Genomic DNA, 15,194 nt, shown 5'->3' with positions numbered 1-15,194 from the left:
TGTGGCTCCCAGAAAGTTGTCCAGAAGGGAATGTGGCCCTTGGGCTGAAGAAGTTTCCCCATTCCTGTGCAAGAGGTTAAAGAACTTAGACTTCTTGTCAATATGTGAAATTTAGCCTAGCCCTCATTCCCTAGAAAGTTTAAAGATTCCTTACCTGATTGTTTCCCTGTTGCTATCATGGCTCCTAGCCCTTGCATTTTGTTTTTCTTCCATCAAGCAGGCCTTTCATGTCCTCTACAGTTGTTTCTCTGTCAGCATTCTGTTGCAGGAGATTTTCTCCTGGGAAACTGGAATGTTGGTGAACTTTTCGTGGCATGACAGCAGCTTACCCAAAGGCTGGCAATAAAAGGTCACAAGGCAAAAAGTGACAATCCAGTTTTAGCCTATTTAGTATACGTTTGTATGTTATGTTGTGTTAAATTATGTTATGTTATGTTACAGTTAATTTCTATGCTGCCTTTGGGCCAAAAATAAACACAAACACAAAATACACATCAGAAAAGAACAATACAGTTTACAAAAATTTAAATAACAAAATATTAACATTATTAAAAAAGCAACAGCAGTATCTTTCAATAACAATACAAGAACAATCAATACTTTCCTAATGTTTGACGATGTCTACTAGTTCTTACATCGGTGCATTGACATCAAAGCGTGGTGCCACTTGGGTGTCCTGCTGGTACTACACCTGGGCAGGAAAGGGAACAGGAGCAACCACAGCTTTCTACCAACATAGACATTGTCCACGGCAAAATAGTAATTCAGCTTGTATGTATGTATTCCTTTGATTATGACATTTAGCATAATGTTAATAAAGCAAGATTTTGTTGAAGCATGAATAGCTTCATCACTAGAGTCTCCATGTGCAAAATGGTAGATGGGAAGATAATAAATTGCCTGTGGTACACTGGCTTCTATTCTGCTAACTACCATTGGTTTATTTTGGCAGTGAGAGCAGTGGTGATATCTTGAATAACTGCTGTGTGATGGAGTATCATCAGGCAACTGGAACGCTGAGCTCTCATTTCCGCAACATGGTAAGAGAAATCTTTCCATCCCACTTTTATTTTTCCTCCTAAGAACAAGAACATGTTGTTATTCCTCATGATCCTCAGAGAAAAGGGTGAATATATATGAGAACCAAGAAACTTCTCTTAAAACTGGGGGGCCTGTATAGAGCTTTTAATGACTTTTTTTTGGGGGGGACTCCTTGTATCTATCATCCCAGCCCTGCTCTCTGGTTCTCTGGCCTTCTCTCAGTGTTATAAATGGCCTCTTCCAACTTCTGCTTCCAGTGTTACAGTCCTTTAAATATTTCAGGCATTTGTCAAATATCTTTTTATGCTGACAGGCCTTTACAGCTGTTTAATTTTTATTTTTTATTAGCCAGTCACCTTAATGATTATCTGTATTTTTTAAAAGTGATTTTTGTGTTGTAACATTGTATAGTGCCTTAATATTTTATAATATGGTGGTACAGAAATACATTTGTAAATAAATTAAACTCTCCAGAAACTCTCCAGACAGACCGAAGGATGAAGTGTATTTTCTCTCCACAAATATGTCTGCCCTGTATGGTTGAGTTCCTTTTATATAGTTTTCCTACCACTACCCCGAAGTGTGGCATATTGCTACTAGGGCTTTGGTAGCCATTCCCCCCCTTTTCTCTGTTTGCCTCCTTCATGCCACCTCACCACAGTCCTTGAAGCGGATCAAGCGCTCAGACCGACGCGGTGCTGAATCAGTAACTGAGGAGAAGTTCACCATCCTCTTTGAATCCCAGTTCAGTGTTGGCGGGAACGAGTTAGTCTTCCAGGTGAAGACCTTGTCTCTGCCTGTGGTGGTGATTGTGCATGGCAGCCAGGACAACAACGCCACTGCTACAGTGCTGTGGGACAACGCTTTCGCAGAACCAGGCCGTGTGCCCTTTGCTGTGCCTGACAAGGTGATGTGGTCGCAGCTGTGTGAGGCCCTCAACATGAAGTTTAAATCTGAAGTCCAGAGCAGCCGAGGTCTCACCAAGGAGAATCTGCTCTTCTTGGCCCAGAAGCTCTTTAATAGCAACATGAACCTCCTAGAAGACTACAACAACATGGCTGTCTCCTGGGCCCAGTTTAACAGGGTAAGGGTGTGTGTGCTCTGCTTGGGAATTCGTTAGCAGCTAGTCTGTCCAGAGAGCCATTTTGAGGAGAAGGTGGGAGGTGTCATGGCCTGCAGCCCTTATCCTGACTTGCTTACGTCACTGTCTCTTTTTCTTGCTTCCTCCCTTCTCTGCTATTTGAAATATTGGAGCTTGAGTTGGTTATTGATAAGTCAGGCAATCCTATTGGGACCAGCCTCACAATCTGTTGTGTTGGCTGGGTCTGAGGGGAGTTATAATCCAAAACATCTGGAGGGCACCAGTGTGGGGAATTCTGGTATAACACTAGGCCATCAATTGATTAAAGAAACGTTAGCCAACTAACTGCTTTACTTTGAGCCAGTTTTATTAACAGATATATATTGTGGTATCTTTATATGGATAAAACCAGAGTACAGGCATAGATCCAAGAGGCCTGAGTTTACCTGAGTTTAAATCCCTGCTTAGCCTTGGATTCCCTTGGTGCCCATGGGGAAGTGGCTCTTTTTCAATTTCTAATCTGTAAAAAGAGCAAATGGGTAACCTACCTCACAGGAGCACTGTGGGAAGGAAAGAGTTGAAATTGAATTGCCTTTTGATAACAAAGTGTTTTATAGTAACAGCTGATCATCATCAAGATACATAACAAAGAAAAAAACATTTCTCAACTGAGGGCTCATTCACACCATCCTTGTGATAGTAGCAAGCCTTCTTTGAATATAGATTAACAAATATTATTTATATAACACTTTCCCTAAATTTTCCAAATAACTGTGTATACAGTAGCTCAGCAATCCTTATGAAAATCCTGTAAGATAGGCTAATTTTGTTACCCCCATTTTAGAGATGGAGGGCTGTATCAGAAAAAGAGAGTAGCCTAATGTCACCCAGCAAGTTCTTGGCTGAGGGTGATTTGAACTCTGGCCTACCTCAGATTAATTATCAATCACTGAATTACAGCAGCTCACAGAACGCTTTGAGGCTGCTTGTTTGCAAGCCAGGCTCAAAATGTGCTTGCAGGGATCTGGCGATGTGAATAGCTTATCTACGACACTCATTCATGTGGCACACCATCAAAAATCTTCTTGAACTGGCTTGAGTGGGAACTTTTAATATCTGCATCTGAGCGGTGCCTGAACTGCTTTCACAGCTTTTTCGGTACAAATATGTTTGGGGCCTAGATTTAAAATACATGGCTCACCGTTCATATAAAGGTTGTGTTCATTTGCCATATCTGCACAGACAAACTGCATTCCTTGGAAAAACTCATTTGACAAATTGTTCACATCCGCAGAGGCCCAGAGGCCATTCCATCTATTGGGAGTTGGAGGCAGCAGCTTCTCTTAAGAGAGCCATGTAAAGTTTGTGATTAATGAGCTCGCCTGTGAACGTTGCCAGTTAGTCCACAGTGTAAGAACAGAGCACACATAAAATCTTCCAGCTGCTTTTGCAAGACCCTGAGTGAGTGACAGACAGGAATATTATTCTTTCTTTCAATTTAACTAGGAGAACCTTCCAGGGCGAAATTACACATTCTGGCAGTGGTTTGATGGGGTCATGGAAGTCCTGAAGAAACACTTGAAGCCTCACTGGAATGACGGGTGAAATTCTCCACCTTTTTGCTCCATTTAGTAGCTTCCAGGCTGCGTAAGCCACACCTTATCTCTTTGTAGCCTGACTTTCCTCTCTTTCATCTCTCCAGGGCTATCCTAGGTTTTGTCAATAAGCAGCAAGCCCACACCTTGCTAAGCAACAGGCCAGATGGAACCTTCCTTCTGAGGTTCAGTGACTCTGAGATCGGAGGTATCACAATTGCCTGGAGGTTTGACAACAGTGAGTTCTTTCCCCCCCCCTTCTTTTTTGCAAAAGAAATGCTGTATTATGGCCTTGACTGCTCTGAGAGAGTTGGATCAAGAGCTTTCCAAACAACAGTTGTTTACCATAAGCAATACTCTATAAATTGTTGCTGGGGTTCTAAGAAACTTTTCTGAAAGTTTCCTAAAATTTGTGAGGATATCACATTTTTTCTAGCAGTTAACAGTAATATATTTTAACACTGTGCATGAAAGTTTATTCATGTTAAATATTGATTCATCACTTTGATTAAAACAAAAAATGGAAAATCCAGTTGTAGATCTGCTCCTCAGATGGAAGCGGAAAATGGATATGTGACATAGCAGACACCAGGCAGTCAGTGCTCTGCACAACTGGTTACTTCTGCTGCTGCAAAGTGGTTGAATCAGTTTCCAGAAGCTAGACCAACAGGTACATCTGTACACTTTGCAGTTAGTATGCTTTCACATAGGTACTCAAATTATTATGTGCCTTTGGACCCATCCTTAGTCCAGCTGCACAGCGAATACAGCTTTGGCTTATAGTCTGTAGTTTATTGCATTACATTTGTTATGTTCTGCCTTAATTTGGCCCCTCTGGGTCAAAAGAGTTGGCTTATAAATGCATCTAGTTTCTTTTCCTGCCCTGTATGTTCCCATTAGTGGGGTGAGATGTGACTGCATCATGTGGGAAATTATTTATTTGTTATTTATACTTAAATTCAAATGGTCCCAGGGCAGGCTATGTAAAATATCACAATTTAAAACAATGTGCAGTTCATTATAACTACAAAACTAGTCTGCGTCTGTGTTAGAATTGCTTTTAATATGTCTTTAACCCTTTTTTAAAAGATGTTTTTAAAGTTTTTTTTAATGTTTTTAACATTGTTTTGTTTTAATGTATTTTAAGGTCTTTTTATGATGTTTTAAAGTGTTTTTAGTGTTTCTGTTTGCCGCCCTAGGCTCCTGCTGGAAGGGCGGGGTATAAATAAAATAATAAATGAATAAATAAAACTAAACAAAATCACCAGAGCAACAAAACTGAAGTGCAGCAATTCAGGAGAGTAAAAATCCACTTACCTAAAAATCTGGGTAAAGAGGTGCCTCTTGACCTGACACCAAAAACTGTACAACAGTGGTGCAAGATACACCAGAAATGGTGCAATATGCATTCCATAACTTGGGGGGCCATCACAGAGAAGGCTTTCTTACATGCCACTACCACTTGGTGGCAGTACTGCTAACAGAGTCTCCTCTGTCAATCTTAGCATCTGAACAAGTTGATATGGGAGGAGGTGCTCCTTCAGATATTTGGGGCCCACATAGTTTAGGGCAGTGATTCCCAAACTTTTTTTTCTCCTGGACTACTTGAAAATTGCCAAGGGTCTTGGCGGACCACTTTATGATTTTTCTGCCTGTTGTAGCAATTGTAATACACAGTGGTAGATGCTAAAAGTATTTTTTAATTATATGGAATTCAAATTTTAATACAATAAGAAATAAAAGAAGCAATAAATACTAAAGAAAAAAATAAAATAAAATAGAGTCTCTGCCATAAACCACCTGAATGAAGCTCATGAACCACTGGTAGGCCGTGAACCGCTGGTTTAGGGTTTTGCATGCCAATATCAACACCTTAAATTGGGCTTGGTAGCACACTGACATCCATTGAGACCAGTGTAATATGAGTCTGGCTAGAAACAGCCACCAGCAGTTTAGCTACTTTGTAACTTCTGAACCATCTTCAGGGGCAGCCCCACAGAGACCACTGAAATAGTCCAATATAGAAGTTACTGGAGCATGGACCTCCAAGACCAAGCTATCGCTATCAGGAAGGGCTGTAGCTAGCAAACCAAGTAGAGCTGGTAGGCAATGCTATTATAACAAATTATGTGCTATTATAACTAAATATAACTAATTTTCTATAGCAGTGTTGTTTGTAATAGTCATAAATGTGGCTATTTATTTATTAAATTTCTATCTGCCCTTCCTTCCAGGAGGAGCCCAAGGCGGCGAACAAAAACACTAAAAGCACTTTAAAACTTATTAAAACAAAACAACTTTAAATCATAAATATGGCTATTTATTTATTAAATTTCTATCTGCCCTTCCTTCCAGGAGGAGCCCAAGGCGGCGAACAAAAACACTAAAAGCACTTTAAAACTTATTAAAACAAAACAACTTTAAAAACATACTAAAACAAAGCAACTTTAAAAACATATTTTAAACAACAACTTTAAACATTTTTTAAAAAGAAATTCCAGCACAGATGCAGACTGGGATAAAGATTAGGAATATAAGAAGATTCTTATATCAAGTCAGACCACTGGTCCATCTGGATCAGTATTGTCTACACTGATTGGCAGTGGCTCTCTAGGGTTTCAGACAGGAGTCTTTCCCAGCCCTACTTGGAGATCCTGGGCAATTTATTTATTTATTTACTATTTGATATATATCCCACCTTTCCTCCCAGCAGGAGCCCAGGGCAGCAGGGTGTTGAACTTGGGACCTTCTGGATTCAAAGCAGATGCTCTACCACTGAACTGTGGCCCTTCCCTTTTCTTACCGACCCTTCACCATAAGGTCCCAGGACAGGTTATAATTATACAGTATTCAATAATAAAAACAGGTAAAACTGTTAAAGTTATAAGACAAAATAATTCCAAATGGAACAGAACAGTAAATTCAGCAAAAGAGGTGGGTCCTGAAAAACAAGATATCTTAGTTGTCAGAGGCCAGAGTAAAGCGGTGTGGCGAAGCTATACGATGAAGATGCTAGATCCACTTTTGTGGTAAGAGAGACACATGATTTAGGGACTACCACACAGGCCGCCATTCCCCACACTTCTGTGCAGTTATTTTGCTTTTCTTTAGGGATTTGTTTCTCTTTCTAGTTGGTCAGCATAGCTGCACATTTTTCACTTCTGAGTTATGATGCTGTTGGATTTTACAGCTGACAGAATGTTCTGGAACCTGATGCCTTTCACCACCCGTGACTTCTCCATCCGCTCCCTGGCAGACCGTCTTGGTGACCTCCCATACCTCCTCTATGTGTATCCTGACCGTCCCAAAGAAGAGGTCTTCTCCAAATACTACATGCCACTTCTTCGTAAGTTTGCACCACCTGAAGAAAACTGACCTGATCTTTCTACGCATGGTCTGTTTTCGATCTCGTGTCTAAATGTTTATTGTGTATATTGACATCTGCAACCTAAGCAATGGCTGCATTCAACCGCAACTCATTTTTTTCCTCTGGAATTTGTAAACCAGCATTCTTTTCTTTTGGGATATATAGACATAATTATAGCATTTTGCCAGATACTTAAGGAAAAATGCATAAAATATATCAGAAATGGCTCTGAGAATATTCCAAAGGGAAGGGAGAAGAAAGTGGGTACAGCTATACTTGACTAGTGTAGAACCTGGGAATATGGAATAACAGGCAAAAATTATTTATTGCAAAAAGAAAAAAAAAGTTTCTTTGTGACCAATGGTGTTCCAGGATAGAACAGTGCGACTTTAAAAACCTGGTCAGCAACTGTTGTCACAGAGGAAACAGCCAAGTTTCCAGAAATTAGAAAAGCTCAAAAACAGATGGGATAAAGCAAGCTAGGAAGGGGTTTAGGTGAGGTTTAATCCTGCCTTCTCTGTGGGTTTCCCCAGCTGTGATGTACCTATTTGTTGTACAAGGCAAGGGATGCCTTTTCCTAGCTTCAGCTGATATGCCAGCTACAGCTCTTCCTGGCAAAGGCAGACTTTATTACAGTAATTTATGCTCCAATGATCTCCTGATTAGCTAACTGTAACATGCTCCAAGTGGGGCTGCCCTTGAAAACTTAATTCAGAAACTTAATTCTGATGCTGCAGCCAAAATACTAAAGAGAGCTCAGTGACTTGATTTTATCACACCAGTTCTATATGATTTGCACTTGTGGCTGATTAGTTTCTGGATGCTGGTCTTAAACTTTAAAGCCATTAATTAGTTAGTACCAGGGCACCTTAGTCTTTTTCATATGTTCCTCTCTGCACACTCCAATCATCATGTAGAACCAGCTGTGAATCCCTCAACCTTGGGAGGCAAGACTGATGTTAACTAGGGATATGGCACATTCCTTTGTTGCACCTACCCCATGGAATGCCTTGCCATGTGAGGTCCATCAGGCCCCATCACTATACTACTTCAGGCAGTTGGTGAAATACTGGCATTTTTAAAAGGCCCTCTGGTTAATTGTATAATTTTAAAAAAAGATGATTATGGTAACAATTGTTCAATTTTTGCAGGCACCGTTCTGTGTTATTTTTATGCTGCTGCTGGGATTTGTTTAAGAGGTTGGATGTTGTTAACTTATTTATTTGAATATATAATTAAGGTTTGTTATCCACATTTAGTCTATTTGAAGAAATAGGCAGGATAGAAAAAATTAAAATAAATACAGTAAGACAAGAAGAACGCCATACTGTTTCTTGGTGCCCATCTGTTTGGGGCACCTGCATAGAGCTGGTGGGGTAAGGAACTTGCCCTATCCTATATAATAACTCAATGCTGTTTTCTTCCTCTTTGCTTTTCAGCAAAGGCTGGGGATGGATATGTGAAGCCACTGATCAAGCAAGTCGTGCCAGAGTGAGTGACATGGGAGAAGAGGCTAATATATTTTGTAAAGGGAGGGCCATATAGATAGTGGGGGGTGAGGGGTAACAGATGCTTCCTGTCAGTTTTGGCTGCCATCTCTCCCCATCTACCCTTCAACTAAAAATTCTGGCAATTGTCCCATCTCCAATCCCAGGGTGATGGCATCTTCATCAGGATTCATCTTTTTAAAAACCTGGAGCAAACTAAATGTGTCTGGGTCTGTTATCTTGCCAGCTGTACTCCTAAGAGAAGGAATGTGTGGCAGAAAGCTAAGAAATATGGTCGAGGGCTTGTGGCTTTCATGGTCAGAGTTGTCTTCTCCCCACACACTGATTGGGCTTGTTTGTTTGCAGGTGTCTCTGTGCTTCCTGCCCTCTATTCTTCCAGGGATGGTGTCAATGGAGGGCAAGGGGGCAAGCACCCACCAATAAGGAGCTCCCCCCCCCGTATACACCTAGTACATTTCACCCACCTAGAAATATATGCTCCCCCAGATTTTTTTTTCTGTTGCTGCTACTGCCAGCTTCCACTTGTGATGGGAAGGAGGGAATTTGGCTGCTTCAGATATAGCCATAGGGGATCCTCAAGACACAGGGCATGGAAGGCATGCAGGAAACAGGAAATAGATCACCTCCGATAAGTGACTCTCTTGCAGTAAGTAGCAGGCAGGAGAGTATAAGCTAATTGAGACAGATGGGCCCTTGTTGCTGAAGGAAGAGGCAAAGTTGCTGTGTCTTAACTAAGCCATGATTGAGGCTGGGAGGACTGGTAACAAAGAGGTGGTCCTCTCTGGCTTATATCAAGTGCCGCCATGATGGATTCAGTGGGTCAGGCAAATGGTCCTTTGGGAATATGAGACTAATGCCAATGCACCCCATCTGTTGCAGGTTTGCCACTCCATCTGGAGACTCTACAGGTGGAGGGACTACCTACATGGAGCAAGCTTCATCCCCAGCTGTCTGCCATCCGTCCCACTACAATACATATGCACAGAAGTAAGTACGGCAAGGGTGGGGAGGGGGCTCTGTCACTTAAGTGGGTTAGGCTGAATGGCTGAGAGGGAGTTGAGCTTATCGCTCCTCAACTGTTCTTAAGCAAACCTAGTGTTATTCAGACTTATATTTAATAACTTGTCTGGTAGCTAGGGGCAACCAGGAATTCCATGCAGGCAAGTGAGTGGGCTGTCAGAGGAAGGACAGATTTCCCTGTTCTTCCTTTCTCTTGGTTTCTAAGCTGGCTACAGAGGAAGGAAAACCTACCCTTCAAACCTATCCCTCCTCTGCCAGCCTATTTGATAGGGCTCTTCATGGAGGAGGGAACTTCTCTTTCTCCATGGCCATCATAGAAATTTGGGTTACCAGCCTCTTAGCAGGCTAGTAAAAAATAATTCCAGGCTAAGTTATCTGACAACTGACGGAGTAAAACATACCAAGAAATCTAATTTCCCCACAACCTCATGTTCTTATGCCTAATTTGCCATATGTTAGAAATAGGGGTGTTCAGTTTTGCAGTGGCAGAGTGGACTATACTACTTTTGAGCTCCCCCAGTCCAAGCGCCACATGGCCATCTGCCTAATATGTTAGAGCACGGTCAAAAGCTGACCAAGTTACATGAGTGCTAAAGTACTATGAATGAATGAATGAGTCTTTATTTTTACCTCGCCATTTTTCCAGAACTGGAACTCAGGGCGGCTTACAAATAAAAACTACACATAGGTAAAAAAAAAATACAAAAATATACAGTTAAAATCGAATTAAACTATTTGCGACATTAAAACCATGAAACATACACTTAAAATACTAAGACAATTTAAAACATTAAGAATAGGACCATAGAACAATACAACAGACCTTATGAGGCCCTATCTTAAACATCTTCTAGTCCAAAAGCCTGTCGGAATAAAAAAGTCTTTGCCTGCCGACGGATATATGATATATGACGGATATCATATTAAGGATATCCTTATGCCTCATGTTTTCTGTCACTGTTGCAAACACTAGAAAATAATATACCAAGTTCAGTTGTTTTAGCTCTTCCCTGTAGCAGATGAATACTGGGGCAATGCATAATTTCCTGACTAACAAGATGGATGAATGTTCAGGTTTTAACAAACTTCCACTGCTGGCTTCTTGATCCCTGGGTTTGTAATTAAAAAGTAAAATGAAATCTCTATGAAATTGTATTTCTCCAAAAAGACACATGGGACTTGTGAGGAGCAGCTGTGTATACTCTTTTGTTTAAACCCAACTTTATCTCTTACGGCTTCCTCCAAACAAGCCAAAGAAAATAATTTTCTGAAGGTGTTGGGAATGGTTTGAGAAGCACAGCCACTTCACAAACAGTTTCCTGCCTTATCAGAAGCTGAGGGGCTTTTCTCCCTTGCAGGCTACCTGACCCATACTGCCCCTTTCTCTCTGTCTCAGTGCTGACTCCGTTCTGGACCCAGAAGGGGATTTTGACCTGGATGACTCAATGGATGTGGCACGACATGTGGAGGAACTGCTGAGGCGCCCCATGGACAGCCAGTGGATCTCTCATGCCCAGTCATGACCCTGTCCTGTTCCCTGGAGAGACCATGCAGAGACTGTGAAAAACGGGGGGCACTGCCGTAAAGGAGTGCAGCTGCTGTGGGGGGATGCATTTCCTCACCCCATAGTGAGGGCAGGCTTGCCCTGCTTTGACTGAGGGGGTTGCCTGAGAGGCAGTGGGTGTTGTCTCTCCCCTTGCCCATGTACAAAAGGCAGTGGAGTGTATCGCTTGGTTTTCCCAGCTGCTCTTCTGAGAGGCTTTTCTCAGGCCTTTCGCTTTGGCACACTGCCTCCTTCCGCCAAGCTACCATTTGATCTGTGTTGGGAATCATTCCCTCCCCTTTTCCCAATCCTCCCAGAATTCAGCACACTGCCATCCTTTGCCCAGGAGCCTTCTTGTTTTTTTGGGAGAAGAGGGGGCTGAGCTGTGGAGGAGAGTAGGCCTTATTTGAAGTATCACCTTTTGTAATCTTTTTTGTGTCGGACATTTCTTTTCTCAGCTGTGCCCAGGATAAATGGTGCGTGTGTGTTTGTGTCCACGCACGCCTGCATTTGGCCTATGTTTCATGTGTGCAGCATTCTGTGCAAGAGACGCTGACTCAGTGGGGGGGCTGCTTCTCTTTGGACCCCCTGCAGTACCCCACGCGTAACAGGTTCCCCTGGGTTGACAAGACCCTCTGGAGTCATTTTCTGTCCCCCACCATAGCCTAACCTAGCCCCTCTCTTTTTGCTTTGTCGCAAGATAGTCACTTACCTCTTGGCTCCTGCATCTATAGTACCCTTGGCTTTTGACGGACCCAACATTTTGTTCACAGGTATCACAGGTTCAGCAGATTGCTGAAGGTGTTTTTTGATTTTTAAAAAAATAAGTTGCAAACAAAGTGCAGATGTTAGAATTGGAAACTATGTTTCCCCTGTTCAGGTGGCATGGAAAGCAGACTCCAGGATTTCATTGCTGGGTTCAGAGACAAAAGGGATGCCCTAAGTAGAGAGTTGTAGGCGCATGGACAAATTCTGCCAGACCTATTTCTCTTTTCTTCTAACCCTCCCCCCTTCTCACCCTTTCATCTGGTTGAAAAATGGGAAGAACAACTCCCACCGAGCATTTATTTTTATACCTACTAGTCAATAAAGCTCAGGCTATTTTAACAGAAAAGTTACAGATTTTTCTCATCTATGTCTGTGAGCAGGTGACTTGTTAGGAAGATGGATCCAGTTTCCGATCCAGCCCCCCCCCCGTGTTTTTGCTAGCATCAACAAAGCAAGTGTACAGCAAACAGTTATCCAGTTCGCTTTTTTAAATTCAGATTTTCCTGCGGGGTGGCTGTATCAGGAGAATGACGGCTCTTGGATCATGCTCAAATGGTTAGATTGCATCTCCCACTAACAGCAGGCAAATGGCAAAGCCAAATTCTCTTCCAGCTCCCAAGTGTGTGTAGGATGCAGCCCAAGTTTGTCCTGAGGACCCTGCTACAGAATGTTCAAGGTTTAGAAGATGGCTTATTTTAAAAGCTGAAAAGTATGGGAGGTTTGCAAGATTTTCAGATGGCAGGATCAGTAAACATAAGGAGCTGCCTTATGCCAGGCCGGGGTATTATTCCATCTGGTCCAGTATTGTCGACTCTGACTGGCAATGGCTCTCGAAGGGTCTTCAGCAGAGGTCTCTCCCGTTATCACCTGCTACCTGATGTCAGGGATTGAATCTGGAACTTTCTATATGTGTTCTGCCACTAGGCTATGGACCCTCCCTGGTCATAGGGCCTCTTCCAGCTGTTTCAGACACCTTTTTTGAACCTTTTGTAGTGTGTTGAACACAGAAACAAACATTTTTGTTACCCATAGTGGAAGGGGAAATTTGGGGGGAGGTAGAAGACTACTTTTGGCCATATTGCACTTGAAAACCTGCACTTTTGTTGATCCTTCTGCTCAGTAGCCAGAGACAGCCCTCACCAAGAGGAAAGGTGTGGCGGCTGCCTTGCTTGGTAGATGTTGGTTACTGTTAAGGGTGGCTGAGTGGGAGGCAGATCTGACCCATGGGCACTATTCATTAGAAAGTTCTATGCATGCCTCATCAAAAGGAACAGGAGCTGCAGCATCAGCTACTGTACATTATAGAAACTTGTGCTGGAGAACCTCGCAGTAGATAGTGATCTGTATTTGTGTGGGCAAAGGAGTGCCATTTACGTTTTCCACTAAGACACAACAGTGGCCTGGAGCTGATACTTTGCGTAACAGGGAAAAGCTGTTTCTTAGTGGTAGAGCACATGCTTTGCATGTAAAAGGCTGCAGGTTCAATCCCTGGGATTTCCACATACGACTGGGGAAGATCTCCATCTGAAACCCTGACAAGCCACTGCCGGTCCTTATAGGCAATAATGAGCTAAATGGACCAATGGTCCAATTCAGTAAAAAGAAGCTTTCTGTGTTCCTAAATTTTATGTGACACAAGGCAACATGGCAAAGCATTATGCTTAAATAAGATGATAATAATAATACCACTGTGAATTGTGTACAGATAATTAAAATTCCTTACAAGAGACTGAAGGGTGGCAAATTTAGTTTCAGGAATGTGGTATATCAGTCCAGCGTCAGACTGGTACATAAACATTGATCAACAGCCTGACACAGAATCGGGTGTGGTGGTTTCCTCATTCTTTTTCCATTTGCACAGGGCAATGTGATCCACTAGGAGGTTGTCCTGTGGGGCTCCTACAAGAGAGCACCGTGTTTCCATTCATTTCCATTGCACACAAATTCTTAGTGGATTGTGCCGGTTCAATTTTCACTAGTGCGAACAGGTCTGTCCAAGCAACAATTGCAAATATTGCTAGTATTTTCAAAGTGGGGGAAAGCACCCTAAAAACAGGGAGACACAACACAAATATTGCACTATTTTAAATAAAGACTTTGCCAAATCTATGAAGAGTTTTGATGGAATATAAAAATATTTTTCTGCTAAAATGTCACTCTCTAAAAAGAAAATAAAGAAGTCATGGGGCAAGTCTGATTTCTTTTGTATTAAATTTTAAAAGGGGGGCGGCTCAAGAGATATAAATTAAAATGCCTTTATGTTTTATTTGGAACAAAAGACACTTCTATGTGGAAAAACATGTTTTGAAAGATGTTCTCTAGCCCTGTGCTACCAATAAAAGTGTTGTCTGTAATTTTGCAGGGGAAGTAACGGCCAATGTGGTTTTTTGTTTAACAATGATCACAACGCTCAAGGGCACTGGAGTGGTGTGTGTATAACTGTTTACTTGCTGTTAAAATTATAACAAGTTCCTCAACCTGTTTTTAGGAATGGAGAACAAGAATGTTGCTATTTTGAGGTTTTTAAGTATCTGCAAAGAGTGTGTTGAGTATGTTATGGGCATATTAGAAAGAGACAAAAGCCCTTTTACGGTGTTCTCTCCTCATCTGATTGCTGTAGTAATGATCGAGGGAGTGAAGTTGCGCTGGCTGGCCCCACTGTTGTAAAACACACACTTCGAAGAAGCTGCCTTATATTGAGTCAGGCCATTGGTCCATCCAACTTGAGTTATGTCTACACTGACTGGCAGCAGCTCTGTAGTGTTTCAGGCAGAGGACATTTCTAACCTGGAGATGCTGGCAATTATACCTGGAAATCTTCTTTGTGCTTGCAAAACAGATGCTCTATCACTGACCTATATGGCCTTCGCCATCACACCCCATCCCAGACCCTTTTTGTCCTAATGATTTACAGTGAGGCAATTATGTCTGGCTTCTCCTTGAGGATAAGTAGCCCAGTCCCTCTTGAATTTTGCCATTGTAGGCAGTTGCCTGTCCTCCTAACTGAGCTGCCCTTGGCCCTGCTGTATTTATAGTTAGTTTATTATAAATGGAGGAGCAACCTGGAACAAACGTACCGGCAACCTATATGGGAGGGACCATACTTGCTTTGCAAGCAGAAGGTCCTAGGTTCAGTCCCTAGCATCTCTAGTTAAGAAGGTGCAGTCTCTGTTTTACACCGTAGACTGAGAGCTGCTGTCTGTCTTTAGTCAACAGTGTTGAGTTAGTTGGACAAATAAATTGCATTGTTATAAGGCAGCTTATCCCCTGC

At 42.2% G+C, this 15,194-nt stretch overlaps 1 protein-coding gene across 9 annotated transcripts in view; it reads left to right on the top strand.

The window, feature by feature from the left end:
- The window catches only part of LOC133367235 (signal transducer and activator of transcription 5B), a 79,491-nt gene extending 65,197 nt beyond the window's left edge, over positions 1 to 14,294 (top strand). For 8 of the 9 annotated variants that reach the window (XM_061591229.1, XM_061591227.1, XM_061591223.1 and 5 more), the window contains 8 exons: positions 953 to 1,040; positions 1,703 to 2,125; positions 3,629 to 3,723; positions 3,825 to 3,955; positions 6,908 to 7,063; positions 8,524 to 8,575; positions 9,472 to 9,579; positions 11,009 to 14,294. In XM_061591229.1, the coding sequence (XP_061447213.1) occupies positions 953 to 1,040; positions 1,703 to 2,125; positions 3,629 to 3,723; positions 3,825 to 3,955; positions 6,908 to 7,063; positions 8,524 to 8,575; positions 9,472 to 9,579; positions 11,009 to 11,135 (1,180 nt within the window). In that variant the 3' untranslated portion in view covers positions 11,136 to 14,294. Of the gene's footprint in view, positions 1 to 952; positions 1,041 to 1,702; positions 2,126 to 3,628; positions 3,724 to 3,824; positions 3,956 to 6,907; positions 7,064 to 8,523; positions 8,576 to 9,471; positions 9,580 to 10,970 lie in introns of all 9 variants that reach the window. The other variant, XM_061591224.1, reaches the window with a different exon arrangement.
- The last annotated feature ends 900 nt before the right edge of the window (positions 14,295 to 15,194 follow it).

This window comes from Rhineura floridana, chromosome 11 (genome assembly GCF_030035675.1).
Source record: "Rhineura floridana isolate rRhiFlo1 chromosome 11, rRhiFlo1.hap2, whole genome shotgun sequence".
NCBI classification, from domain to species: domain Eukaryota; kingdom Metazoa; phylum Chordata; class Lepidosauria; order Squamata; family Rhineuridae; genus Rhineura; species Rhineura floridana.
This window is presented reverse-complemented; position numbering and strand designations above follow the sequence as displayed.